General features: G+C 49.8%; 1 protein-coding gene and 2 pseudogenes across 1 annotated transcript; all 3 read left to right on the top strand.

The window, feature by feature from the left end:
- Positions 1-1,050: 1,050 nt before the first annotated feature.
- CTDSP2 (CTD small phosphatase 2) lies at positions 1,051-24,684 on the top strand. The gene is made up of 8 exons (XM_016127694.2): positions 1,051-1,488; positions 15,251-15,399; positions 16,918-16,956; positions 17,379-17,480; positions 18,040-18,096; positions 20,356-20,448; positions 20,581-20,766; positions 20,947-24,684. Exons 1-8 carry the CDS (start codon positions 1,425-1,427, stop codon positions 21,070-21,072), a joined length of 816 nt encoding a protein of 271 aa, XP_015983180.1. The 5' UTR covers positions 1,051-1,424; the 3' UTR covers positions 21,073-24,684.
- Positions 1,495-13,412, top strand: LOC107501495 (annotated as a pseudogene).
- LOC118614848 lies at positions 19,400-19,518 on the top strand (annotated as a pseudogene).
- Positions 24,685-25,394: the final 710 nt, after the last annotated feature.

Genomic DNA, 25,394 nt, shown 5'->3' on the forward strand with positions numbered 1-25,394 from the left:
AGCAGTCTGTCACCTGTGGATAGATGTAGCTCATTGGAAAAGACCTGAAATTGAGCTGAAATCTGCCTTTCCGGGGCTCCCATTTATTGGGAACAAGTAAATATCTTTCACCTAGTCTTAAACAGGCTTATAGGAGTCCTGGAGCCACAGCCAGCAGAGGGTGCCTGAGGCCTAAGAGCGAAGAGGGAGGCAAGCAAAAGTCCAAAGGGCTGAAGCTCTTCCCCTAAGAGACCACCACCTATCTTTAACTGAAGCTGGGACTATGGGGGAAGAGGGAGTGAAGGGAGCCCCGACTGAGAGGAAAAGGGGGGAAGCCCTGAATGGAAGCGGTTTTAAGCAAAGCCCTGCACCTGTTATCTCATTTGAAGTGTGGGGTCAGATATCACGAGGTCAGTTCCAGCTCTGATATTCTGGAGTCCTGTCCTGCGTCCGCCTGCACACACATCCCTTTCAGGATTCGATGGTTGTGCTCTTTTATGTGAAATAGCGAGTCCACGATTCGAGAGTCAAGCAGGAAGTAAGAAAACTGCCCCAGGTCCTCTCATCTTGGCCCGACTTTGGTTAGGCTTCGCAGCTTGCCCTAGTAACCCCAGCAGAGGGTCACAAACGGGAACAGCCCAGCACCGAGTAGGGAAACGTGAGCTTTGGAGTGTCCTTTTAAGTAGTTAGGAAGGGGGTGTGGTCGAGGAGACTGGGAGGCTGCCGCTGGACGAAGGAGGAGGGGCCCGGAGGCGGGGCCGTAGCGACTGGAATGTTGTTGGGTCCTCGCACCGCATAGTAAGGAGGGGCCACGCCCCTTTTCTCTAAGAAGGCCAATCGGAGCGCCGGAGCGGTTTCAAGTCTCCCCTGCCAGCCTGCCCGCCCGCCACCCCACCCCCCTCGGGGATTCGCTTTTTCGGTAACAAAATAGCAAAGCTCTGGATCTTCCCAAGCCCCGGCCGCTCGCTGGTGGAGGGTGCTGTGGCATAGGACGGTGCTCCGCAACGGGAGGCGCTGGCGGGCCTTGGAGAGGTCGGGTCCAGAGCCGGGAGGTGCGCGGGGGTGGGCGCTGCAGCCGCGGGTTGTTTATCTGGAGTACGGAGGGGAGGGGGGAGCCTGGAAACCGCCCCGTGTCCCATTTCCTCCTCTTGTTTTCGCTCCGGATTCTCCATGTTGGACCCAAACTGAGGAGCCCGGAGCTGCCGCCGGGGGATCGGGGCCGGGGGCACCCGGGGGAGCTGCTGCCCGGGCCTCCCGCTCTTCGTATAGACTGCCTCCCTTCCGGGCCCAGGGAGGGAACGAGAGCAGGGATGTGAACAGCTGTGGGAGTCCGAGTCTTGGGAGCCGGAGACGGAGCGGGCCCCCGCCCAGGCCCCCCAGCCCTGCCCAGCCCGCGCGCCCGCCCGTCCTCCCGCCCAGCCAGCCCGGGCCCGCGGGATTGTTAGATGGAACACGGCTCCATCATCACCCAGGCGCGGAGGGAAGACGCCCTGGTGCTCACCAAGCAAGGTAGGGGCAGCAACTTCCAAAAACTTTGCGTCGCCCCCGGGCGAGGAGGGGGCTAATACAGCCCCGAACCCAAATCGGGGGCCCTGATCACCCCGGCTCAGAGCGGATGATTCCGACCAGACCTCCTAGTCCATCCGCCCTCGTGTCTGGGTCCGCACCCAGACCCGCGTGAGGGCTGCGCGGGGCCCGGGTTCTTGGCGCCCGAGGGGGAGGGGCGTCATCGGCGCAGCTGTCACCCCGTCCTGCACCCCTCCCCCTCGAGAAGAGAGACTGAGGGTTAGGCGCTGGAAGCAAGAGTTCACCGAGTCCTACTCTCCAGAGTTGGGGGGTGGGGTCGTCACTTTCTTGCACCACGGTGTCTAGCTGCCCCAGGACCGTGGGGAGAGGGTTACGGATGTGCACGGAGGGGTCCCCAGCTGGAACGGAGCCGGGACTGGAGTCCAGCACTTCCTGCCTCCCCCTCCTCCAAGCCCGAGGTCGCTCAAGCAGCGGGCGGTGACGGCGTCCGGCGGGACTTGGGACCAAGTTCACCGCCCGGAGGCGGGGGCGGCCTCTGTGGGGGAGGGGCCGAGCTCTGGCAGAACCGACCTGGCCCTTCTGCGGCCCTACGCTGGGCCTGGGACCTCGGCGGCTCGAGACTGTTACCTGGCCGCCTGCTGCCGCTTTCGCTGAGCAAACCGACCCGACCCCAAGGCCCAGCCGGAGCTCCTCCCTGCCCGGGTGTGCTTCCCCGGGGCCGCGGCCGCTTACAGAGCCGCGTTTGTTTAGCCCGGGAGCCGTGTCCCTGGTTACATAATTCGCAGGATGGCATCAGACCCCGAGTATTTCTGAATCGCGCAACAAAAAAGTGCGAGTTCTCCGTGAGCAGCGGCTCGCGGCCCCTGCCTTCTTAAGGGTCCGATGGAGACGCTAAGTGGGGTAGCCGGCCCTCCCTGGGGTGGGCTTGAGGACCAGAGCGGGATGAAGCCGAGGCCTTTCCCGGGGCTGGGGAAAGGTTAGGGCCCGAGGGTAGGAATCTCTCTGAGTTGGTCACCGTGGAGGCCCCGAAACTACCCCTCCCCCACGTTCCTCTTCAGGCCTTGAGGAATGTGTCTAAAATAACGGACAGAATTTCCAAGGGGAGTAAGGACTAGCGTTTTTTTCTGGAGAACTTCCCAGACTGGGGCCACCTGGCTCTTAGGCTGGGGAGACCATATTCGGAGCGTTTATGCTCTTCGGTGGGCCCCCTCAGAGCTACCCGTAAAGGGCTAGTACTGCGGTTGAGCTCATTTTGAAGCCTAGAGCTTGGTGGGGGGCCATCTGTGTGGCCTCGGTGTTGCCCCACATTCCCTTGTTTGGCAACATTAGTCAGCATATCAATTATTCCTGGGGTTCACGGTCCCAAGGAGCACCCCCAGCTTGCCTAGGGGCAAAGAAGCTGGGCTGCTGGTGTCAGCCTTTCCCTAATTCCCAAGGTGGAAGGGGGTAGGAAGCAGTGTATGCTTTTTGCATTACTGGCCCTTTTAATAAGCCTCCCCTGAGGAAGAGGATAGCCTTGCCTGCTCAGATCCCAACCCCTGTACCCCGTCCCTGCAAAAGCCCCTGACTCCCTGCTCCCCTGGCTGCATCAACTAACCAGGCTTTGTGACCCAGGCTGCAGTTTCACCCCTGTGCTGGCTACTCTGCTGTGCTGAGGGCTGAAGAGGGTAGCTTTACTGTTGATAGCTTTATTCTTGACTTTCACTCTTAGAGCCTCACTCCAGGAAAGGACTCTTTAAGAGCTAGCCAGAACTGAAAAAATTGGGATGTAGAAGGATTCCAGAGGGGGCAGCATTGATGAAAAGAAGGAAAAACAACCCTCTGCTTCCCTACTCAGGTCCTCCTGTCCTGTAGGGGTTCAGGAGGGTGCCTTCTGGGTGAGGGCACCACATCAGGAGTGAGGGAAAGTTGGACTGCTGAAGGGGCGCTTCACAAATCTGAGCTAGATGGTTCATTCACCAGGGCAAGGCAGGGAAGAGGAAAGATGACAGCAGAAAGCAAAGCATCTGGCTTCATGACAGCAATCAGTCATTGATGCTGGTTGGATTTTCTTGGAGTTAACGTTTTTCATTTCCTTTTTTTGTGTGGTTTGTCCTTCAGGCTTATCCCTGGTGGAATCTGAATTCTTAAGCCAGCAGCCATGGGTGTCTCTTTCTCCCCATGTAATTTGATTACATTCCAGAGAAGGCATACTTTCTTCCAGGGCGGCTTGAGCACCCAGCAACCAGCAAGTCAACTTTCTGAGTCTCCCTTAGCATTTATTTGCAAGCAAATCCTGCATTTTTAAGGGGGAAAAAAAGTCAGGGTGGGGAGCAAGTGTTTTAATTAGCTCCTTCAGGAGTTCTTTGCCCTCCCCCGTTCTCCACAGCACCCCATCTCTAAGCCTTCCTCCCTTTGAATAAAGGAGAAGGAGTGCAAGGCAGTTTATAAATTGTTTCTAGAAAACAAATAGCCCCCAGTTTGAGTGTTTTTGTAAAGTTTTTGCCATTGCAGGTTTTCTTTTTCTTTTTTCGCATTCTTTTCTCAGCTTTGTGGTTGGCTGTATGTTGATGATTCAAAAGTAATTACAGTAGAGGAAGTAGAAGAAAGTTGTTGAAAGCATTGATGATAAAAGGACCAAAATTGGATCATCTTCCCAGACAGGTGGATGAAATAGCTTTCTTGTACAGCAAGGGCAAGGTAGTATGTAATATCAAAAGTAAAAAAGAAAAGGTTAATAGTTTGGCCAAAGCAGATGGCAGAATGGCTGTTTATTGCAGCACCAGATGATGGTGTCACCCCATTGTCCTTTGGAGGAATGGAGACCTTCTTTGTTTTCCATAAGACCTGACGCCCCTTTTTGTCAGGTAGGGGGTGATGATGCCTTGGTTATCTTCTCAGATGTGGAACAGAACAGGTTCTGGTAGCTGGCCATCCCTCAGAATTAGGATGGTGGCGAGTTTTTCTACCTCTTGCTTTCTCCCCATGAGGGAGAAATTTTGCCTTATGCTCTCATGGAAAAGCTCAGACGCATTTTCATTATAGTTGTAGCTAGGCCCTTTACTTGAAAAAGCTTTGAGTCTTGTGGGGTCTTTCTTCCTTAGCTTGCTCTGTGTGGGTCCATGGTGCCTATTCATAAGCTGGCTCTTCCTGCACCACAGGTTCCTCTCCCTCTCTGCCCAGTCTAGGTCTTGGGCTCTTTGTGGCTGCTGAGGCACTTACCCTTCTGTCTCCTTTGGCTTTTCCCCTCCTCCCATCTGGAAGTCGGGTAGGGGCCTGTGTGGTGATTTGAGCTTATGTTTGCTCAAGGGAGTGCTGCTAACTCAGCAACAGTTTGAAATGCCTGACATCCTGGGGCTGGGAGTTTGCAGTTCTGCTGCTAAGTTTGACTTACAGAGCTTTCAATTTAGCAGAACTTGAGAATTCTGAAAAACTTCTCCAGAGATGGCAGAAGCGATGTTGTTGCTGTCTCTTTCCTTCTCAGCTATAGGGATCTTATGGAAACCTAGTGATAGAGAGGTCCCCTTTCATCCTCTCTGTAGGACCTTCGAATCCCTTACAATCTTGGACTTTGTTAAAATGGTAAAGTTATATTTCTAGCCAATGTAAATGGATGCTCCCAGCATTTCTTGGAGAATTCATTAATAGAAGTATTTGTAACTAAGTATAGGAAAGAGAGACTACATAATTGTATACAAATTTGATACAAATGTATATCTCTTTATCGTTCTTTTCAACTTTGTACCTGCCAGCTTTTGGGCAATTTAGGGTATTGTCTTTTATTCTCATCTCCAGATGGATTGTGGGGAGGCAAGGGGTAGCAGTTACAATGTTCATTGTTAGTTCAAAGAATGCTTCCAGGAGCAAAATTGGTTGGTTCAGGTCTGGGTGCAAATCCCTGCTTTTCCTATACAGATCCGAGTGTTCTGAGTGTAGTAACTGTAAAATAGGAATATTGTTATCTACACTTCCATAATGCCTGGTACTTAGTAGGTGATTGATAATGTTAAGATCCCTTTTTACACAGCTAAACCGCTACTACTGGATGCCTCCTCTATTCCCCCAGGACTCAGTGCAAACAGCTCACAGCCATGTCGGGTTTTATTGTTAAAGACAGGTGGCCAGGGGTCAGGGGGACACTGGGCCTTCTGAAAGGATCAGCCTCGAGACTTAAAAACAGCTTTGCTGTACAGAACCCTTCCTTGTACCAGTTTGACTTGGGGTGGGATTCTATCACACTAATGTAAGTAGCATGTACCTTGGGGCTTTTGTAGTTTTGTCTGGCATCTGGGCGTGGGGTGGGAGGAGGCCAGGGAGCCATGCACATACTGTGAAGAGTCTCTGAAGTCTAAACTTTCTTGAGCAGTTGCTGGACTCTCAGAAATGAATATAATGAAGATTTGATGGAACTACAATGCATTCTCTTATCGTCTGCATTTGCTTTAAGTGTTAATGAACCCAGTGAGATTGAGATTTCTTTTAGGAAATTCTAGTAACAAGGAGAGAAAAACAAACTGGGGTTTTGAAGAGAAATAAATGTTCTTAAGCTGTGTCTCTGCTGCTGTGGTTTTGGGGTACAACACTGAGAAAGCACAGAAGCAGCATTAAACTGATTTTCATCCTGTCTCAGGCCATCCAGCTGTGGAAGCACAGAATTAACTCACTTGTCTTGGAGACATGGGATTGGGTGTGGCCCTGACACAATTCCCTCTCTCTTCTGAAATGGAAGAATAGTTTCCTACTGGGATGCAGATGAGCTCATTAACATGCAAATCTTATTTAGAAAACTAGTGGAAATCAAAGTAGAGACTTTGACTTAGAACTGAACGCCTCTCTGGACCAGAAGTCAACTGGCACAGAGTTTCTTTGTTCAGCGAAGTGCCCAGTGTTTTGGGTCTGAGTGTGTCTGTACCAGGTCTGTACCTATAGAATGGGAACTCCAGTGAGCAGGCAGCTTCCTCCTAGGCAGGAGGTGCACACGTCCTGTTTTACTTACCAGCCTTAACCTGACCTCTGAGTGAACCTACTGACAGTTCGTTTCCCTTCCCAGGTGTTCCTAGTCCCCCCACCCCATCAGACTTTGCTCTTATTTTTATTCAATGCCTTCTTTTATCTCTTGACATATGAGTAGCTTTTGCATCCTGTAGAATTTGCTCCTTCCCACCTGCACTGTTCTTGGGGAATAAATGTAGCCCCAACCCCAGTGAGAACCAAGCAGATCCATGGGAAAGGTCAAAATGTATAACACGGGCCTATGGAAGCATTTCCCAGGATGGTGGATCCCAGCTCTTCCATTTCCATAGCAGAATGGGGCTAGGGCCCCTCCTTCACAGGAGTAGGGATCTGCAGGAAGAGACTGCAGGCTTGGGTATTTGGATGCGATGATAAAATAGAGCATGTGCCCCTAGAAAGGAAAACAATACCATGGGGCACAAATCCTCAGAAAGTTGCAGAGATACTGAGCCAGTGAGGTGGTACGGTGGGGAAAGAGGCCAAGGGGACTCGGACTGAATCACCCTCAGTCCTGGAAGGGTTAGTCAAGAATCACTGACAATCTTTAGACATTGGTTCTTAGCCAGGGACACACTCAGAATCTCCTGTGACACTTACTAAAAATATAGACCCCACCTGGGCCCTACTGAAGCAGAGCATAAGCAGGTGGGCCGGGTGTGCGCATGTTCCAAATGTTCCCTGTGATTCTGACAGGTGTCCCTGGACAAGAGCCAGCTAAGCACAGCAGTGGCCCCAACGGCCTGTTTAGCCCTGAGCAGGAAGAGTCTCCTGGAGGAATCTAGTTTTGCTATTTGTTAAAGGTACTGTGGCTCCTAGAGCGGAGTCTTAAAATTTTTCTTGGTAGGAATGGACAGAGGAATGATCCTCACTTACCAAGTAATGATCGCAGATTCATGGGCCAAGCACTGTTTTTAGCATTTTATATCAGCATCTCACTTAATGCTCACAATGCCCTTGTGAGATTATCCCCCACTTGACCGATAAGAAAAACTTCCACTGAGAACTGAAGCATCTTGTCCAAGTGAATGTGGCTGGTTAGTACAGCCAGGACTCAGGCTCCAGAGTCAAACCTTAACCATAACCCACAATGCCACACATTGGCATTGTGCATTCTACTCAGAGTGCCTTTGAGTTCAAGCTTCAGGTGAGCTGAAGTCACCTTGTAAGGGCGTAGACCTTTCCCAGTTGACCTGTGAGGAAACTGAACCACAAAGAAGAGATATCTTAGGCAAGACCATGAAGCTATTCAAGAGGCCGAAGTGGGGCCAGAGCCAGGTACTGACTTATATAGCTCAGTGCTCTCGAGGTAGACACATCTATGCTGGTTGGCTAGTTCCAGATGAAGCTTAGGGGTGTGGGAGGAACAGATGAGTGTCCCTAGAGGTGGACAGATTCTCTCCCTGGCAGTCCTACCTTGGCTGACTCCTTCCAGTCCTCTTGCAGAGACCAGCCATGAGAGGAAGGAAGGAAGGAAGGAACTGGTTGGCCAGTCTCAATGAGTTTGTGTGTGTGTGTGTGAAAAGAGACTGTGACTGGTTTTTGTGGAGTACCGGAAAGGCCATTTCCTGGGGTTAGCCCTGCTGCTACCTCTGTGTGACCTCTGGAATAATAAGACGAAATCTCTGCGGTCTCTTTCAGTGTACACATTTTGAGATTGAGACTGAGATATGGCTATGAGAGTGCTTGTTTTTAATGACTAAGCAGGTGACACTTACTGAATGGGCCAGAACACACCCTAAGTTCCTTGTAACTTTCTTAGCCTGTAAAATAGGAAATGTTAGTCTTTCCATTTTACAGGTGAAGAAACTGAGGCCCAAGGCCACATACCTTCTATGCGGCAGAGCCAGGATTTAAAGCCAAGTCTACAGTCTTTTATAATCACTCTGTTATTTACTGGTCAGAGAAGAGAGGGTTGAGGGTCCTTTGCCCTGTCCTGTGCCCTTGCTCCTCTTTCTCCATTTCACACTCATGCATGTATAACCTAAAGCAGGCTTCCATAGCTGGAGGGAAAAGAGACACTGGATTCTTGCGTTTTCCACCAAATCCAAGCGTTCCGGGAATTGGGGGCAGAGAGCCGAGGCAGGGGCTGAAACAGCTACCAAGAGGGTATTTATGTTCTGCTTGGCAGTCTTCTCTTAACCTCCCAGCCTCCCACAGGGGTCTACTCAGTACCTTCTTAAGGAGTTTGGGAGGCTTCCAGTCACCCAAGATGACATCTCTGCCCTAGCTGGCTTCGCATGGGGCACAAGGCAGCCTGCTGAGGTTGTGGGCCATCCTGTCATTTCCTAATGTCCACCAAGAGCCCTCTGGCCTGGAGCTGAGACTGTGCCTGCTGCTGACACACCTGTGAGGAAATGTTTCCTTCATCTTTAGTCCATCTGTTGCTGCTTCTGGGAACCCCACCTCTACTCCAGCATGTTTTTAAAGTATGATAGAATTGTCTAGGAAGGCATTTGGGCAATAACTCTTTTAAGGCTGATTCTGAAATTGATAGACTATCTTAATCATGTTTTAAAAATTGTTAGGAATCCCTTACTCCTCAAACTGGGTCCTTCTTGAGGGAAGGTCCTTAAAGTTGAAACACTATGTTGAAATCAGTGATTAGGTTGCTAAGGGGGCAAGGAATAAGCAGGAGGCAAGGTAGCCAGTGACCTGTGACTCCCATCCTCACCTCACATGTGGCATTAAGGACTTAAAACTGAAAGAAGTTATTCTTTCTTAGATGCAGGGAGCTGTCCTACCCAGAGAAGGGGAACTAATTGAGACTTCTGCGTGGGTAGGACTGCCTGGCCCGGATGCTGGCCTCAGGGAAGGCACTAGTGTAGAACGTGCTGGCGTTAGCCAAACAGTGTGGTTGGAACTACTTTTTTTTAAAAAAATCCATGCTGTTCTTGCTCACTCTCCGTGCATGTGGCTCACCATGGCTTGATGTGCTAGATGTAATCTTTTTTCCCATATAAATCCTTTTTGGTGAAAAGAAAAGTCCATGCCATCAGAGTTACAGCTGCTCTTTGGAACTTTGGGAACTGATACTGAGCTGGGTGAGGCCCGGCCTGCCTTGTTGCCTGAAAAGAACAGTGTCAGCATTTGGACATTGTGGAAACTGGTACACCCTCCCCATTATTTCCAGGCTTTTCTGTGTGTGGAATGTCTAGGTATCTCTCACCCTCTTGTTCCTTGCCGACTCACCTGCTGGTCCAGGAGCCCTTCTGTTCCCCTGGCACTATAGGGCTTGTCTGTAGCCAAGGCATAGATAGATGCCCCTTGCTGAGGACCTGGGAGGACTCCTCTCCATGGAAAGCTCCAGTCAGATATGTCTTGGCTGCAGGGTCCAGGCAGCTGGCCAAGAAGGGCCGGAAATGCTCCAAATACTCTCCTTCCTCCAATAGCTAAGGGGAGGGAGGCCCCCTCAGAGAGGCCATTTTGTAGCGATAGTCAGACTAAATTTTTTACTCTGAGTGGATGGGAGATGGTGGAAAAGAAAGTTCTTCTGAGGGATGAACCAAGAAAGCATTGTACATTGAATGGGCTTGTTAGAATCCGATAACCTGAGAACTTGCCTTCTGCTGAATCCCAGGCGGATGTGTGAGGAGTTCCTTTGCTGGGACACGAAGCTGTGTTGTTGGCAACGGTGATATCTGAACCTGACCTTCAGAAGAAGGTTAAAAATAGTGTTGTCCTGGCAAAGCCAGTCTTCATTCGTGTGTGTGTGTGTGTGTATGTGCACGCACGCGCATGCGTGTACATATTCAAGCTGCTTAAGAGGCAGAGGCAAATAATATCCACCTTGGTGCTTCTTGGGAACAGTGTTGGTGGACATAGGGAAGAAGGAATTGTTTATCTTGAGTGGAACAGCCTCACCTGCTTTCCTTATAGCAGAATACCAGCTGGAGAGTTTACAAGCTGGAAAACAACTTTCGTAGTGGATTTGGGAGAAGATAGAGGGCTTGTTTTTGACTTTTTGAAAGCTGCTCATGGTCAGAGTTCCTCTGGCATCTTAAATCTTCTTTCTTGAGATTCAGCCACGTGCCAGGGGTGGGAGGGCTTCTGATCTCCTGTTGCTGTCCTCCTGGAATGAGGCCCACGATGTTGTCAAGTAGTGGTCATCTACTCTTAGGTAATTAAAGTGAACACAACATTTAGTTTTAGTTTGCACAATGCATTACTGTGCAGATATTAAGTTTTGTTTTTCCTTTCAGGCAAGAGTTAGATCTTGCTGTTATCCCAATTAAAGTATGAGGAAACTGAGCCTCAAAGAGGCTGTGTAGCTGAGTCAGTAACTGGCAGAGCCTGGCCCCTGGCCCCAGTGATCCTCAAGAGTGGGGGATACTTCTTGTGTTCCCCCTTTTCTTCACACTCTGCCTCAGTGGAAAGCCTTGCAGCAGTGAGCTAGAGGGGTGGCCTGGCTTCCTGTTCTCAGTCACCTGCACACTTCTTGAGCCAGAGCCCACACGACCCCCTCCCCCCCATTAGGTCTGTGCTGGTCCTGTCCAACATCTAGCCCCAAGCCAGATGTTTGGAACAGGGAGAGCAGCTGGTTACGGGGCTGCATGGCACCCTTTAGAATCCTACCCTCCCTCGTTGGGGAAACTGCAATGAATCCCTCACAGGCCTATAAATCTTCTTGTGTCCAGTGTTGCTCTCCTGGGGAGGACAACGCCCCTCCCCATCACACATAGAGGTGGGGGGTGGCCTGCACCTGGCCGTCAGGGACACAATGCTAAGGGCTGGCTGAAAGGAGTCTTTTGAAAGGCTCTTTGACACAAGTTTCAGATCCCATTCTGCTGTGCGTTCCCCTCACCCTTAAACCCACTGAACAAAGCAGGTCTTGCACCAAAGCTCCTGGCTCCAGCTCCTTCCCCTCCCCCATGGTCCTCTTGATCTCCCAGAGGTAACTGCCAGGCAGAGCAGGTGCAGCTCTGGAGTGTGGGTGAGGCAAGCCCTGGAGTGGAATCCCAGAGCCTTGTACCATTTTACCCCTTGCTCTTTTCATGGCCTGCTCAAGACAACAACAAAGAAGGATTGAACTTTTACCGGCCCAGCCTAGAGAGGAGTAGAGCAGACTTTCTAAGAGACCTCGAGAGTGCCCCACAACCTCCCAGTTGTTGCAGGAGTAAAACTCACAGGATGCTCCTCAGCTTTGGGTGGCCCTGTGGGGTGGTGGTTAAGAGCTCTGGGTCTGGGTCTAGGTCTAAGGAGACCTGTGTTAAAATCCTGGTTCTGTTCTCCTCTTACCTGTGTAACCTTGAGCAAGTTAGTTAACATCTCTGCTCAGTTTCTGTTCTGGAAAATATGGGATTTGTGCCCACAGATGGGTTTGTAGTGAGGATTAAATGAGGTAAATCACTTGCCTCAGATGCTCAGCTTCTTCAGAGACCACCTTCTTCTTCTCACATACCTGGAGCCTTTTTTGCGTCAGACTCTTCTGGCTGTTGAAAACCAGTGAATGAAGGCTTCCATAGGTCCTGGCTCTGTAGAAGTAACAGGTCCTGGAGGCCCCTGGAGTCATTCACTCAGCCTGTCAAAGTTAACTAAGCACCTACTACCCAGACAGCTGGCAGCTGATTAATATACCCAGCAGAGGCCATTGCAAGCCCTGTCAGGAGGCAGCCATGTTGGGGGAGGCTAAAGAGGCCCTGACAGATTCTTAGTGGCGGTTTATAAATTTAAGGAGGATAGACTGCCCGAAGAAGGACTGAGGGATGTCTGGGTTATTGACCTCGCTATTAGAGGTCCCGGATACTTTATCCAGGTGCTACAGCTCTCTGCTCTGCTCTGAGTGCCTGTCCCCAAGTTCAAGGCATTTGTGGTTTCTGAGTCCTGGGGGCTGCCTAGTTACATTGTGTTTTTGAGAAGACCCTCATCTCCTGCAAAGTCCAAACCAAACCAAGGAGCCCTCAGCCCCACCCCACCAAGCTCCCTGTCTAAGACCAAGGCGCTTCTGCCTATTGGACCTCCTGCAGTGGTCACCAGCGAGGCCTCTCAGTGGCCCCAGCCAGCTGCCCCTTTCACCCCACTGCCTCTCAGGATTACTCAGGCCTTCACAGCATCTGTCACTAAGATGCTGAGTGCGTTCTTGATGGCCTCTCTTTAGGAAAGGCTTGGTGCCCGGGGTAAGCTTCTGACTGTGGTTCTGCATGAAGAAACCATAAACCAAAGGAAAAGTGATAGTTCAGCTTTGGTGTTGGAGCTTTATGTCAGTGTCTGCTTGAGTCCCTAGGCTTGGAATTGAATGTGGGCCGTCCAAGCAGGTGGTGAAGCTGTCCTTCCCCTCTGGTTTCTACATAGATTATTAAAAGTAGGAAAAATCCGGACAGCAACGCAAGATGGCAGCCACCACAGGCTCAGGAGTAAACGTCCCTCACCATTTCTGACTGTTGGAAGAACTCGAAGGCCAGAAAGGAGTAGGAGGTGGCACAGTTAGCTGGGGTCTAGAAGATGACAAAAACAACACCTAACAAAATGGACAGGGATGACAATTGGGCCTACAAGAACAATTTGTGAAAACCAAATTTACAGCCTTAAAATAGAATGTGGACCTCAATGCTCAGAAGCACACCCTTTTGTAAGATTTGTAACAAAAATTAATATGAATGGCGTTAATAGTTCTAATGAAATGGTGGACTCGAGAGCCATATCAGTGCTAGCAAAATGACAGAATTCATATAGCATCAAAGTTGTCTTGCAAGAGCTTCGGTGCCTGATGATGTCTAAAGAAAATGTGAAACTGCCTCAGCCCCCCGAAGAACAGTGTTACAGTAATTAATCAAAAAGAAAAACCACAGCTCCCCCCCCCCCACCATTTGATTTAAGCAGTCTTCATTTTCCACAGTAGTAAATTTTCTAGGTTCATCTTGTAAAGTACTAGACCTCAAAGTACTAGAAGGGAAGCTCCCATTCAAAGGCAGTTTATCTTAAGATACTGTAAATGATACTAATTTTTTGTCCATTTGAAATATAGAAGTTGTGCCATAAAAAAAAATAGAGGAGGAAAAATCCAAGAAACCTCTTACCCTGCTGTCTTTAGGTGCTAGGCTGTGCTCTAAAGTTTGTCTCCTTGGTACAAGGGCCTTGGGAGAGGTCCGCAGTGCACCCTTCTCCACGACAAAATCCCTACCTCTGAGAATTTTGGTTCTTCCGCCAGGGCCAAGCACTCGAGAGTGATATCCAGGTTTTTAGGCTAATTGCTGAGGAGGCCTGATTATTTCCTAAAAGGTTTCTAATGGTCATACCAGTTTCAAGGGATCTGGACTTACCCACTGACCAGACCCTCAGGAATGCACCAGCAGGAAGCCCTTTAGCTTTCTGTTGAGTCCGAGCTGAGTCAGTGGTCCTGGGTTGGTGCTGACTGCCACCTAACTGACCGTTCTTCAGCAGCCATTTCCTCCGCTTTAGTTCAGGGGAATAGAGTTTTCTCTCCTCTCCAGCAGCACAAGCAGCCCAACCAGTAACTCCATCACCACTTCTGTAAGGGCCACCTCAGTGGTACAGTGTGTGCTTTGAGGGCCCAGGGTGGGATGGGGCCTCCTAGGTGGTCCCTACCGCATTGTCTTCCCTTTCACTTCTCACAGGGAACAACACGGAGAAAGTTGTCCTTGGTGCCACATTCTGTTTGAGTTTTTTCTCCACAAAAACAGGCATTTCCAGCATTTATTTTCCTGCATGGTCGTTTACCTTATTTTCCTGCATGGTCGTTTACCTTGTGCTTTAAAGCGGAGTGGGTTAGGTTTAATCCTTAGGCCCCATCTCCTGCCCAGGCCTGGAGAGACCTGTGGCAGAGGACCGTTCTGACAGTAGTCGTGTGGCGCCACCTCCTGGCGCCACACAACCCTTCTTGTGTTCCCACTCCCACAACAGTTGCCAGAGCAGTTCATTTAAAAGCAAAAGGAATTTGAAAAGGATACTGTATTCCGATATTCATTTCTGGTTGATCCTGTAATGCCATATATTTTTGTACGAGTTTGGCCTTTCTGGGGCTGCCTTGCCTAACCTCCTATTAAAATGGATTTGTATTTCCAAAGCCCAAATTGTCAAGGCAGGACTAAGCAGATACAGTTTTGGAAGCAGGGACATCAGCCTAAAGCCCCGTGCTGGATGTGTGTGTCCCAAGGGGTTAATCAGCCTGTGGTTTAAGATTAGGGGAGGGAGTATTAAAGAAAGTGGCTGGAGTTGTGGCGAGGTGACGAGGGTGTAAACAAAGAGTATAGCTGCCTCCTTGGGGCCAAGTCTTGTGTTCTCTACTCTGCTATATCTACTCTGGGCTCAGTTCTGCTGCTACTGACCCAGGACCTAGAGAAGCTGACCCTGAGCAGAACTGCAGCTCCACTAACTTAAAGGGAAAGATTTACTCCCTTGTCTGGAAGGGGTAGTCTTCTGGGAATAGGTGTCAGGGAGGATTTGTGTCTTCGTGAATTAATCTTGAGGGTTCCCTCAGCGTGCTGCTGCCTGAGTAGGACAATACCTGGACTCTATACCTGACCCCATTTTTGAGTACTCCCTGCCCCCATAAAATGAAGATTCTCTGCAGCTCATTTCCCAAACTAAAGAGTGGGAATTAATTCTTGCTCTTTCTGTCTAAAGAGAAGATGTTGGAGTGTGCATTTTATTGTTGACTGTATTTGGTCACTTGCCAAGCACATGCTGTGTTCCTGTTGGAGATTACAGACTAGAGGGATTGTGACACCAGGGTTGGGGGGCTGCCTATGGACAGAGATGCCCTGTAGTTAATGCCTCATCATTTCTTGTGCTCTAGGCCTGGTCTCCAAGTCCTCTCCTAAGAAGCCTCGTGGACGTAACATCTTCAAGGCCCTTTTCTGCTGTTTTCGTGCCCAGCATGTTGGCCAGTCAGGCTCCTCCGCTGAGCTCTCCACATACAAGGAGGAAGCCAACACCATTGCTAAGGTAACTGGATCAAGGCAGTGTGATGCCATCCAGAAGGGGCTGCTGGTGGGGTCCCTGCATCCTTGGCAAGTGGGCGAGCAGCCTTACCTGAAGTCACGAGACCTTGGGCTTAAAGGGACCCAATGGACCCATAGTTCGTTTATCTTCTCTCTTACTCTTGCTTCCCATTTGTGGTATGGTCCATCCAGATGTCCCTCTGGTTTAGGAAGGCCCTTATAGTTCAGATCCTTCCAGATTCCAGGAACTGTACAAGGTGCTTTACGTATAATAATCTCATGTGATCTGTATAGCAGCCTTGCAAGGAGAGTCACAGGATTCCCACCTTCAGAGAGTTTACATAGCCTCTAAAGAGTTAATGGTTAATAAACAGTAGTGTCAGGGTTCCAACTCATCATTTTGGTTGTAAGTCCTATATTTATTGTTTGTCTTTGAGGGAACCAATGTATTGAAACTCTTCTACACACTTAATAACCCCTTCCAGCATGCTCACCTGTACTTATGAGAGACGTCGGAAATGTTTGGGTGTCTTTGATCTTCACAGTAACCAGTAGACGTGTCTGGCATTTCAGGGGCGGAGACAGCTCTGACCAAAAATCCTTCTGCCCCCAGTGCTATCGGTACTTATTTCCAAACACCAAGGTCTAGCTGTCCTCCTTTCTCAAAACGAGGCTAACAACATGTACATAATGAAAAAAACCACTTTGTTATTCAACAGGGGAAATGGTTAAATAAAATATTATTAGACAATTGACTTTTACAAAGAGTTCACAGTAACATGGAAAAGTTTTAAATTGCGACATTAAGCCAGAAAGCAGAATGCAAAACTATATATTATGGGATAAAAAGGCTGTTAAAACAATCTTGAAGGAAATACGCTAAAATGCCAATTTACATTTTGCTGAATGCTAGGATTTTAATTTTTCTTTAGGGTTTCCATTAAGGATACTTACTACTTTTTACGACCATACATTTTTATTATTAGCAAAAGGCAGAGAATCCATTCTGATCTCTCTGCACCTCCCCCACAGTGTGGGTTTTGGGACCCATAGTGTGGGTTCACGTTGGCTTCTGTTTTGAAGGGGCTCAGTGCCCCGCCCCCCGCCCGTGTATCCCTGCAAGGAGAACACAGAAAATACATGTTCTCAGCAAGAAGCCTGTGTTCTAGAACTAAGCCAGAGGCTTAAACCACTACAGTGAGTAGTTCTGATTTTGGTTCTTTGTCCCAGCATTAACTGCTTGAGTTCTCTTTTCCTCGGTTTGTCCAACTGAGGGGCAGTGGCAGCTGAGAACAGGGACATTGTCTTCTGTACCCTTCACCAGGCCTAATGTGGAAAGGAACTTCTGGCCTTTCCTGCCTAGCTCTTACCAAAGGTTATTTTTATCATCTCAGGACCTTCCAAGGCGCTAGGGTCTTGAGGAGACAATTATCCTCCAGGCCTGAGGCAGAAGTGGTGGGCTTTAGACGGGTCAGGGAAGGCATCGGTGAGTCAGCACTGACTGCCTCCTTTTCTTTCGCAGTCTGATCTGCTCCAGTGTCTCCAGTACCAGTTTTATCAGGTATGTGAATCTGACCTCGTATGTGCTCAGAAGCCCACGACCCCATGATCCCTGCTAACCAACTCATGGGGTGATGTCCTCATTCTTCAGTGCCTGGCTGGCTACCTCCCTGTCCTGAGAAGCCATTTGTCCCAGATATTTGCCGAAGGCCTACTATGTACAGGGTTTTTAGTTTTGAGGTGGGGGACAGTGGCCCTGGCCTCCATCTCCAATGTCCAAATCATTTCATAGTCCCAGTGGGAGTCCAGGGAGCCAACTCTCTCTTCTTTTTCTACCTCCTGGCCTTCAAGCGGCGCCTCTCCTGGGTTGAAGTTAGGGGGTGTTCCATCTCCTCGATGAGCCCAGGTCTTCCAAGAGTTCTGCTGAAGGGAACAATTGGGCTTTCTTGGTGGCAGATCTCAGCAGCCTGGCTCTTGTTTTAGATCCCGGGGACTTGCCTGCTCCCAGAGGTGACAGAACAAGATCAAGGAAGGATCTGTGTGGTCATTGACCTGGATGAAACTCTTGTGCATAGCTCTTTTAAGGTAACTCGACATCTGGAGCCCTTCCTATACCTGTCTTGGGCTTTCTCGTGAACCTGGTGGCCTAAAGTTGATGCTGGAAGAGTGATCAGAATGGGGTGGCCAGGCCTCTAGTATTTTGGCCACAATAGCATCACAGATCTCTTGCAACCGCACCAAAGAATGTTGACTTTGAACCCCTATTCCCCTCAAGCACTACTGGCTGCTCCCTAGTCACATAGCACAGAACACTGCCAGGGCTGTGTACAGGGCAGGCCTAAAAGGAAAGGGGTGAATCGGCTTTCGACCTTGCCCCTTTCCATTTTATCAAGATGTTTGTTAACTCAAGAAGCCCTGAAACTCTCTCAGCTCAGGTAGAATTTGGGGTGGTGGTAAGTAGGGAAAACCAAAGAGGCTATTACAGCTTGTACTGAGGTAAGAACCACATAGCAGGCTGGCAGGAGGAGTCTTTCCCTCCCCTCCACAGGTGACAGTGCAGTGGGCTGTGGCAGGGACCGGGGTGTAGCAGGGTCTTCCTGTCTCCTTCCACCACTCCGACCTCAAAAACTTTTCTTCTTTCCAGCCAATCAACAACGCTGACTTTATAGTGCCTGTAGAAATCGAGGGGACCACTCATCAGGTAAGCTGCCTGCCAGTTCACACTCAGCCTAGAGGGCTCAGGGCCCTCTGCTCTGCTCTTATGTTCCATCAGTTGATCCTTTTCCTGTAACTTCGGCCGCTCCTTTTTTATTGGGACCTTTCTCACTCAAGGCTTTCTCAACTTAAAATAAGTATTCAGCCCCTCATCCCCCACTACCTGTCATCTTTTTCGCCTTTTTTCTCTTTGCTGCCAAGCTGTTGGAAATTGTTATTATTTAGCAATAGTAATAGCTATCACTTATTGCTCACCCAGTGTGACCAGCACTGTTATACAATTAATTACGTTTTCTCGAATCCCAAATAGTTGTTTCTCTGCCTGTTCCAGGCAGGGAAACCGGTACTAGCTGTTTTCTTTCCTCTCCATGCCCACCACTCTGTCTAGTTAAGGAATCCTTTCCTCCCCAACTCAGGCATCTCCTTTGTGACACTTTCTCCAATTCCTTTTCCCTTGAGTTCCTACACTGGATTTTGCCCCAGTAAGTATTCACTACATATCTGTCAAATTAAAGAGCATTTGAATCTAAGTAAGATCAAGCCCCACATAACTTTCTGAGTCCAGTATTAAGGATCACATGGTGTTGGTAGTGGAAAACAGTTTACTGAAAACACTTGCTGAGAAGGCCTGCCATCTGGCCTTGGAGTCAGGGACCATTAGGGGCCTTGTAGCCCTGATACTTGATTGCATGGCCTAGTCAAATAGTAGAGTTACTCGTAGGGAAATGGGGATTGAGGCTTTGGTGGGATGTCACTATCATGAGTCCCTCAAAGGCATTCTTCACCAGCCCCACCCCCATCCCAAATGAGGTGCTCTGCCAGACCCAATGCCAGCCCCTTCTCAGCACCACCTTGGCTCTTAAACTGCTGGGCCTCTACAGTCTAGTTGAAGATGCTGAGATGTACAGAACCTACAGGGAAAAGACGAACACATGTTTTCAAACAGGCAAATACAAACTGAACTCCTAGTTAAGGAGGAGCATGAATGACGAAAAAGGGATGAGAATGAAATGAGGGGGGCTACCTGCAGAAGGCGAGTTTTCAGTAAAGAATGGTAAGGGGATGCCAAGCCTGATGAAAAGCCAGGGATGGGAAAGACTTGAAGGTCGAAGAAATGGCAAACAATAGGGAGCCAAGTTATGGCTACCTAGAGCAGCGGGTTCTTGCTGCAGAGCTAAGAGGGAGTTGGTGGCCAGTTCGGGCCACCTCCAGGAGTCATGACAGGCACATGCTCCTTGAGCAAAGAGTGACATGGATAAAAGGAACTTTGAAAGAATGGTTCTACTAGTGTCTACGGCCATGCCACCCTGAACAAGCCCGATCCCGTCTGATCGCAGATGCTAAGCAGGGTCGGGCCTTGTTAGTACTTGGATGGAAGACCAGCTGGGAATATCAGGTGCTGTAGGCGTAAACAATAAAAAATGAGGGATCGTAAGCTGACAAGGTCCTTGCAGTCTGTGAGGTCAACCAAGGGTTTCCTCACCTAAAAAAAAAAGAAAGAAGAAGAAAGAATGGTTCTGCTAGCACCGGTGTAGGCTGGGTGACAGGGAAAGAGCCCAGAGGCAGAGAAGCAATAGACTGCAGACCAGAGGGACATGTAGCCATTTAGTCCAAAATTTGCAAAATAATGAAAGGTGGACACACGTGTTAGGGGTGTCTGGTCAGGAGCAAACAAAATTGGTGGAGGCGCTAGAGTAAGACACAGCAGAGTGTGTGGTCTGTGGTCATGGGGAAAAGTCACTTCTCCCTGGTGCATTTTAGAGAAGCTGAGGGCGTGAGGTTTCAGGAAGTATCTGCGACCTCGCCTGATGGTGACCTGGACACACTGTCCTGCCAGAGCCAAAGACAGGAAGCTTCCACAGAGGCTGTGGCTGGATTCAAGTAATCCAGGATAGGCTGTTTCCATCTGTGAGGCCTATTCTTGATTACTTGTTTCTGGAGGCAGCTGATGGTTCGCCGCCGGAAACTGTTGGCTCCCGGGACATAGATGCATGTTTTCCTTCCTGAGCTGGGTCAAGGCTGGCACCACTGAGCCAGCAGAAACCTGTTGAGGAAGCGCTACTAGTGCGCAGACCTGTGGGGCAGAAGGCTTCCAGCCAAATGGTCCCAGAGCCTGAGGTATAGGAGTGTGGACAAAAGGTCTGCAACTACTTGCTGCTTTTTGTGTAAGTGTTGGTCATGACCTGTGCTATGATGCTTCACCCTCACAGGGATGGTTCCAACAAGCCTCTCTACTTTTTATCAGGTGTATGTGCTCAAGAGGCCTTATGTGGATGAGTTCCTGAGACGGATGGGGGAACTGTTTGAATGTGTTCTCTTCACTGCCAGCCTGGCCAAGGTACCTGGAAGCAACACGGGAGAAAATAACTGGGAGCAGGTGGGGCAGCTATAGGGTGCTCCTTGCAGGTCCTCAGGACGCCACTGGGCAACTGGGACTGCATGCAAACAAAAGTGTCTTCTCTTCTCCCAGTATGCCGACCCTGTGACGGATCTGCTGGACAGGTGTGGGGTGTTCCGGGCCCGCCTGTTCCGTGAGTCCTGTGTGTTCCACCAGGGCTGCTATGTCAAGGACCTCAGCCGCCTGGGAAGGGACCTGAGGAAAACCCTCATCCTGGACAACTCACCGGCTTCTTATATCTTCCATCCAGAGAATGCAGTGAGTGGTTCAGAGATGCCCACACTGGGGGACTGGGAGAGTCCCTACCACAGGAGGAGAGGGAGTGGGCAGGGAAATCAGATGAGCACAGCTCCCCAGGTGGACCCAGCCAGCCTCGGGCTCTGGAGCAAGGGAGGGAAGAACTGACAGGAGATTTATGCCGCCTTTTCCCTGCCCCAGGTGCCTGTGCAGTCTTGGTTTGATGACATGGCAGACACCGAGTTGCTGAACCTGATCCCAATCTTTGAGGAGCTGAGCGGAGCAGAGGATGTCTACACCAGCCTTGGGCAACTGCGGGCCCCTTAGTCTTCCCTGCTTCCAAGCAACGGCCATCCCAGTAGGGGACTTTCCTACACTGTGCCTTTATGATCAGCCCGACAGACGGAGCAGAAGCTGGAGCATCTCACCAAATGGGGCCTGGAAATAGAAATGATGGGGAAGAGCTTTAGGACAGGTTAGATGCCAAGTGGGCAAATGCCAGACCAATGATACCTGGAGCTGCCTACTCCCTGAGTTGGGTTCCTGAGATGGGAGGGGGGAGTGTGCGTGTGTGTGTGTGCGCGTGCGTGCGTGGCCTTGAACTGTGGCTCCAGGATATAAGTTTCATGTTGGGGAGGAAGCTGAAATGAAAGATCAACTCTCCCCAAGTTAGTCCGTCTCTTCTCCAGTCATCCTGAGAGCTACTGAGCTCTATAGGGATGAAGACTATTCAAAGTTCCGTTGCCAAATCCCTGGCCTTTCCTCAGTGTTGTAAGCCTTGTGCCAAGGAGAAGGGAAGGGTCAGAGGCTGCCTTCTGGTGCCTTGGGCACCCTCCTTTCTGAAAACTTTCTCCAGCCAGCTGCTGCAGGTAGACAACATGTCTAGAAGTTGAAAGCTTGATTCTAGAACTGGTAGCTCCAGTGGCCATCAAGTTCTGGAGCCCAAGGGCTGCACTTGCCTCCAGCCGAGTGCCTGGCATGGGCCCTTTCTGTGTCTCCCAAAGGCTCGGGCCTACCTTTCTCACCACCTAGCCATAGTCCTGAACCTTTGGGGAAGGAGGTCTTCTCCCCGCCATGGCAGAGAGCAGAAAACCGATTTCTGTTCTTTTGACTCTGTTTTAAAATTCTCTTTCTAAACATGGAGTGTTGGGCCTGTTTTGTTTCTGACAGAACTGCAGTCCTGGGCTTAAGGTGAATGTGGGAGGCACTAGGGGTGCAGAAAAGAGGAAAATCCCAAAAGCATGAATGTTTGTGTCCCCTTCGCTTATATGTAGATCAGCTGAGCTTGGGACTGTCCATAAGTCTACTCTTCAGGGATCCGCTGCTGGTGCTGGTGCAAGTACTTTTTTTGTTCCAAAGTCCAGGAAGGGGTGTGCACCCCCTGTCTGCTTCTCCTGTTCTTTGGGCAGGAATCTTTCCCCTTGTGTCTTCCCCCAGGGCCTGGCCTGTGCAGAGCTACTCTGCTCCATCTTCATCCCTCCTGGCAGTCACTTTTTCTCTCCTGGGTCTCAGAGGCATTCCTGCTTGTTCTGGGCTGAGGGGGAGTGGGTGTTCTCATTACCTTGCCAGGCTAACGCACATGCGGTCCACCTCTGGTAAAAGGTGTGATGAGCCCTTCACACACCTGTGCTTTGTGTGTCTCTTGCTTTCAAAGTTTCAAAATAGTGAATGCTTTAAAAATTAGTCACAAAATGCAAGTTTCCCCAGGATGGAAAACAAAAGAAGTGCTGCTGTAATTAGGAGCACAAGAGGCCCCCTCTTATGCTCAGCGTCACTGCCTTAATCGTGACCTCCCCCTGGGCTGGGCGGGGTTCTCCTCTCTTCCCTCCTTCCCTCTGGAATGGGAGGGAGTTCTTATCCCCCATCTCTGGTTTCCCTGAAGGCAGGTGTCACAAAACATTTGTACATCACTTCAGGTATGAGGACACCTCCTACTCAGGTCTCATCCCCATTAGCCTTTTCAATTTCCACACACTAGGTCCAGCCTGAGGAACTAACCAGTTTTAAGAAAGTTGGGTGATGGAGTAGCAGCTTGGTGGTCTGAGTGATAGCTGGCTGCCTGCATTGTGATGCCACCTCCCTGCTTTGCCAAGGTTGTAAGGCCTAGTCTTTTTTCGTGTCACAGACGTGGAAGAGTCCCCAAAGTCCATGCGGTCATTTCCCCCAGCCTCATTCCTGGTGCCCATGGGGTCCTGCTGCAGTGGGGGAAGTGGGATCTGGTGCTAGCCAGGAGCGATGTCCCTTGAAGGAAATGGGAATTTCTGACTCTTAAGCCTCTGACTTAGGCCTCCATCCTAATATTGTGTGTGGGTCCTCTCTCCCAAAGCCCACCCTAAGGGTTAGCCCTTGGGTCAAGTCTGCCATCTGGGCCCAGCCAAGCTTTTCTAAGCAATAAAAGGCTCTGAGTTGATCCGGTTTTTAGGATTCTTTCTGCCCTCCTTTGAGTCTCCCATGTTCCTCCAGGTGAAGGAAGAGCCTGTGCCGGCCCCTTTCCTATCAGGCTTGTCCAAGTGTGACTCATGACCAGAGCCCAGGATAGCTAGTTAGGAGTGTCCCTGCTGCTTCTGCATGAAGCCCCTGCTCTATAGGCCTCTCTTCTGTCAGAACCCTGCCCTACCCACCTGCAGTTCCTCAACAGAAATGCCATTCCCACTTTGCTGGAGAAGCAACGAGGCCAAGTCTTAACAGGGTCCATCCGTGCGGACCAGAGTGAGCCTTATGTGCTGCCTTGTGTCCAGTTTCACAATGTGTAAGGGTATGTTCTGATTGCTCCTGAGAGGAATTAGGCCAGACTCGCTTTTGGAACAGGGTTAAGATTCAGAGGGAGCCAGATCACCCCAGGATCTGTCCAAGGGCTTCGCACCAGCCCTTCCCATTTGAGGCTGATCTTCAGGAGGCAATGGGCCACTGTGCCTAGTCAGCACCAATTCAAGCCATGCCAGGAATCTGTCTACCTGCCAGGTTCAGTTCTTTAAGGTGCCTGTTCAGGGACACACTGTGTCTCTCTGATTAGGCTTCTAAATCAAAAGCCTGATGTTCGTGTCCCTCTCATAGGGGGAGCTTTGGACACAGGACCAGTTTGGGAAGGGTCAGGTAAGAGTTTCCACTCTGCACATTGTAGAGGGGACACTCTGTAGGCCCATGGGTCCCTTATTATAGAGAGGTTGGGTAAATTTGCCTTCAGTTAACCTGGGATCTTCTATTTAGTTCTCTCCTGCCTCCCAAAGATTTTGACTATTTTGTAAGTATATAAACTCACCTCTGTTAACAGTGGCCCAGAAGCTTCTTTGTGCTAAAAAGCATGGGGAATCTAAAGGCATTCATTCCCTGGGAAATGGATGCTATTCTATTTTGCTGCACCGACCCTGTTGCTGAGGCTTCATTCAGTAGGGCAGCCCCATCGTAAGGCTGTCTTGCATCCTATGTCCCAGCCGGGCCAAGTAATTGAGAAACGTAAGCCTATTATTTCGCCCTTAGGTCTTCGGTTTATTACTTTACCATTGCCCCTCAGTCACGTTTTGTAAAATGAGGTTTTAGTTTTTACATTTTTTTTATTAATGCTGGTAAATATTTGCATTCAAGCAAGGGATGGAAGGCAGAGGGTCTGGCCTACTGCCCCATTCCTTTAATGCTGTCGGGCCTACCCTCCTCTTGGGGCCCCATGAGCTTCTTTGCTTATAGTTATCCCGAGTTTGACATGTTCCATGTCGTGCCACTTTTCCCCTTCAGGATGCCATTTGGAGGGTGGGGAATCTGCTTCCCACTGTGACTGGGCTGTGGGATTCTGACTACCTTGCTTACAGATTCATGGTTTGATAAATTTGTTGTATTCAAAAACTTGAAATGTAGGACGCCATTAAGTGTCTGTTTATATTTTTGGAATATTTGTATTACTTACAATTAATTAATAAAAGCGGATTTTAAAAATCCATTCAGGAATGGGCTGCCTCCTGACCCTGCTGTTCATTTGGTGCTGCCTGAGCACACCCTTCTCCCTTTGCAACTCCTGTCAGGACAAAGCTGGAGTACCATCTTTGGGAGACCAGCTGCAGACTCAGCACTGGGCTCCTGCTCAACGTTACAAATGTGGGACGTCTGTAAGCTACATTAGCTCTTCTTGGTCCCCAATGGAACCAACTCCGTTGCCATCCAGGTGCTTAATAAGCATATGCTTGGTGTCCTATTGACTCCTGGGGATGAACCAGCAGCTCCAGGGGACTTGGAGTCTTCATTCTTCTGTGCCCCTTACAGATGCTCTCAAATCAGGATCCCTGAAACTGGGAGCCCAGCATTGTTCCTGGCACATGGCAGGCACTTAGATACCGATTGGACCGAGGTATGACCCCAAGGAGCAAAATAGGATGATGTAATAACACACTCTTGGCCCCTCTCCTAGACTTCTCCGAGAAATGCCCAGCAGCTTCTCGGGGAGGCGCTCGCCAGCCTGGACATGCCAGGCGCTAGACAGGCAGCTCCAGCCCCTGCCTCCTGTCATTAGCATAATGCATCTATATCTACAATATGGCAAATTTCATATCCTCCCAGCCTCTTCCCTGCATTATTGATGGGCTGTGCACTTTTTAAAAATCAATTAGATCAGGGCGTGGAGCTAGAGTTAAAAGAAGCCTTTAAAAGTCTGCTCTTCTTGT

Source organism: Rousettus aegyptiacus, unplaced genomic scaffold, assembly GCF_014176215.1.
Source record: "Rousettus aegyptiacus isolate mRouAeg1 unplaced genomic scaffold, mRouAeg1.p scaffold_m13_p_2, whole genome shotgun sequence".
NCBI classification, from domain to species: Eukaryota; Metazoa; Chordata; class Mammalia; order Chiroptera; family Pteropodidae; genus Rousettus; species Rousettus aegyptiacus.

Excerpts from the sequence above, each read along its gene's own strand:
- CTDSP2 (XM_016127694.2), top strand. The coding sequence starts at position 1,425 with ATGGAACACGGCTCCATCATCACCCAGGCGCGGAGGGAAGACGCCCTG. Across the intron at positions 1,489-15,250 it reads CCTGGTGCTCACCAAGCAAG|GCCTGGTCTCCAAGTCCTCT; the intron begins GTAGGGGCAGCA and ends CTTGTGCTCTAG. Across the intron at positions 15,400-16,917 it reads AAGCCAACACCATTGCTAAG|TCTGATCTGCTCCAGTGTCT; the intron begins GTAACTGGATCA and ends TTTCTTTCGCAG.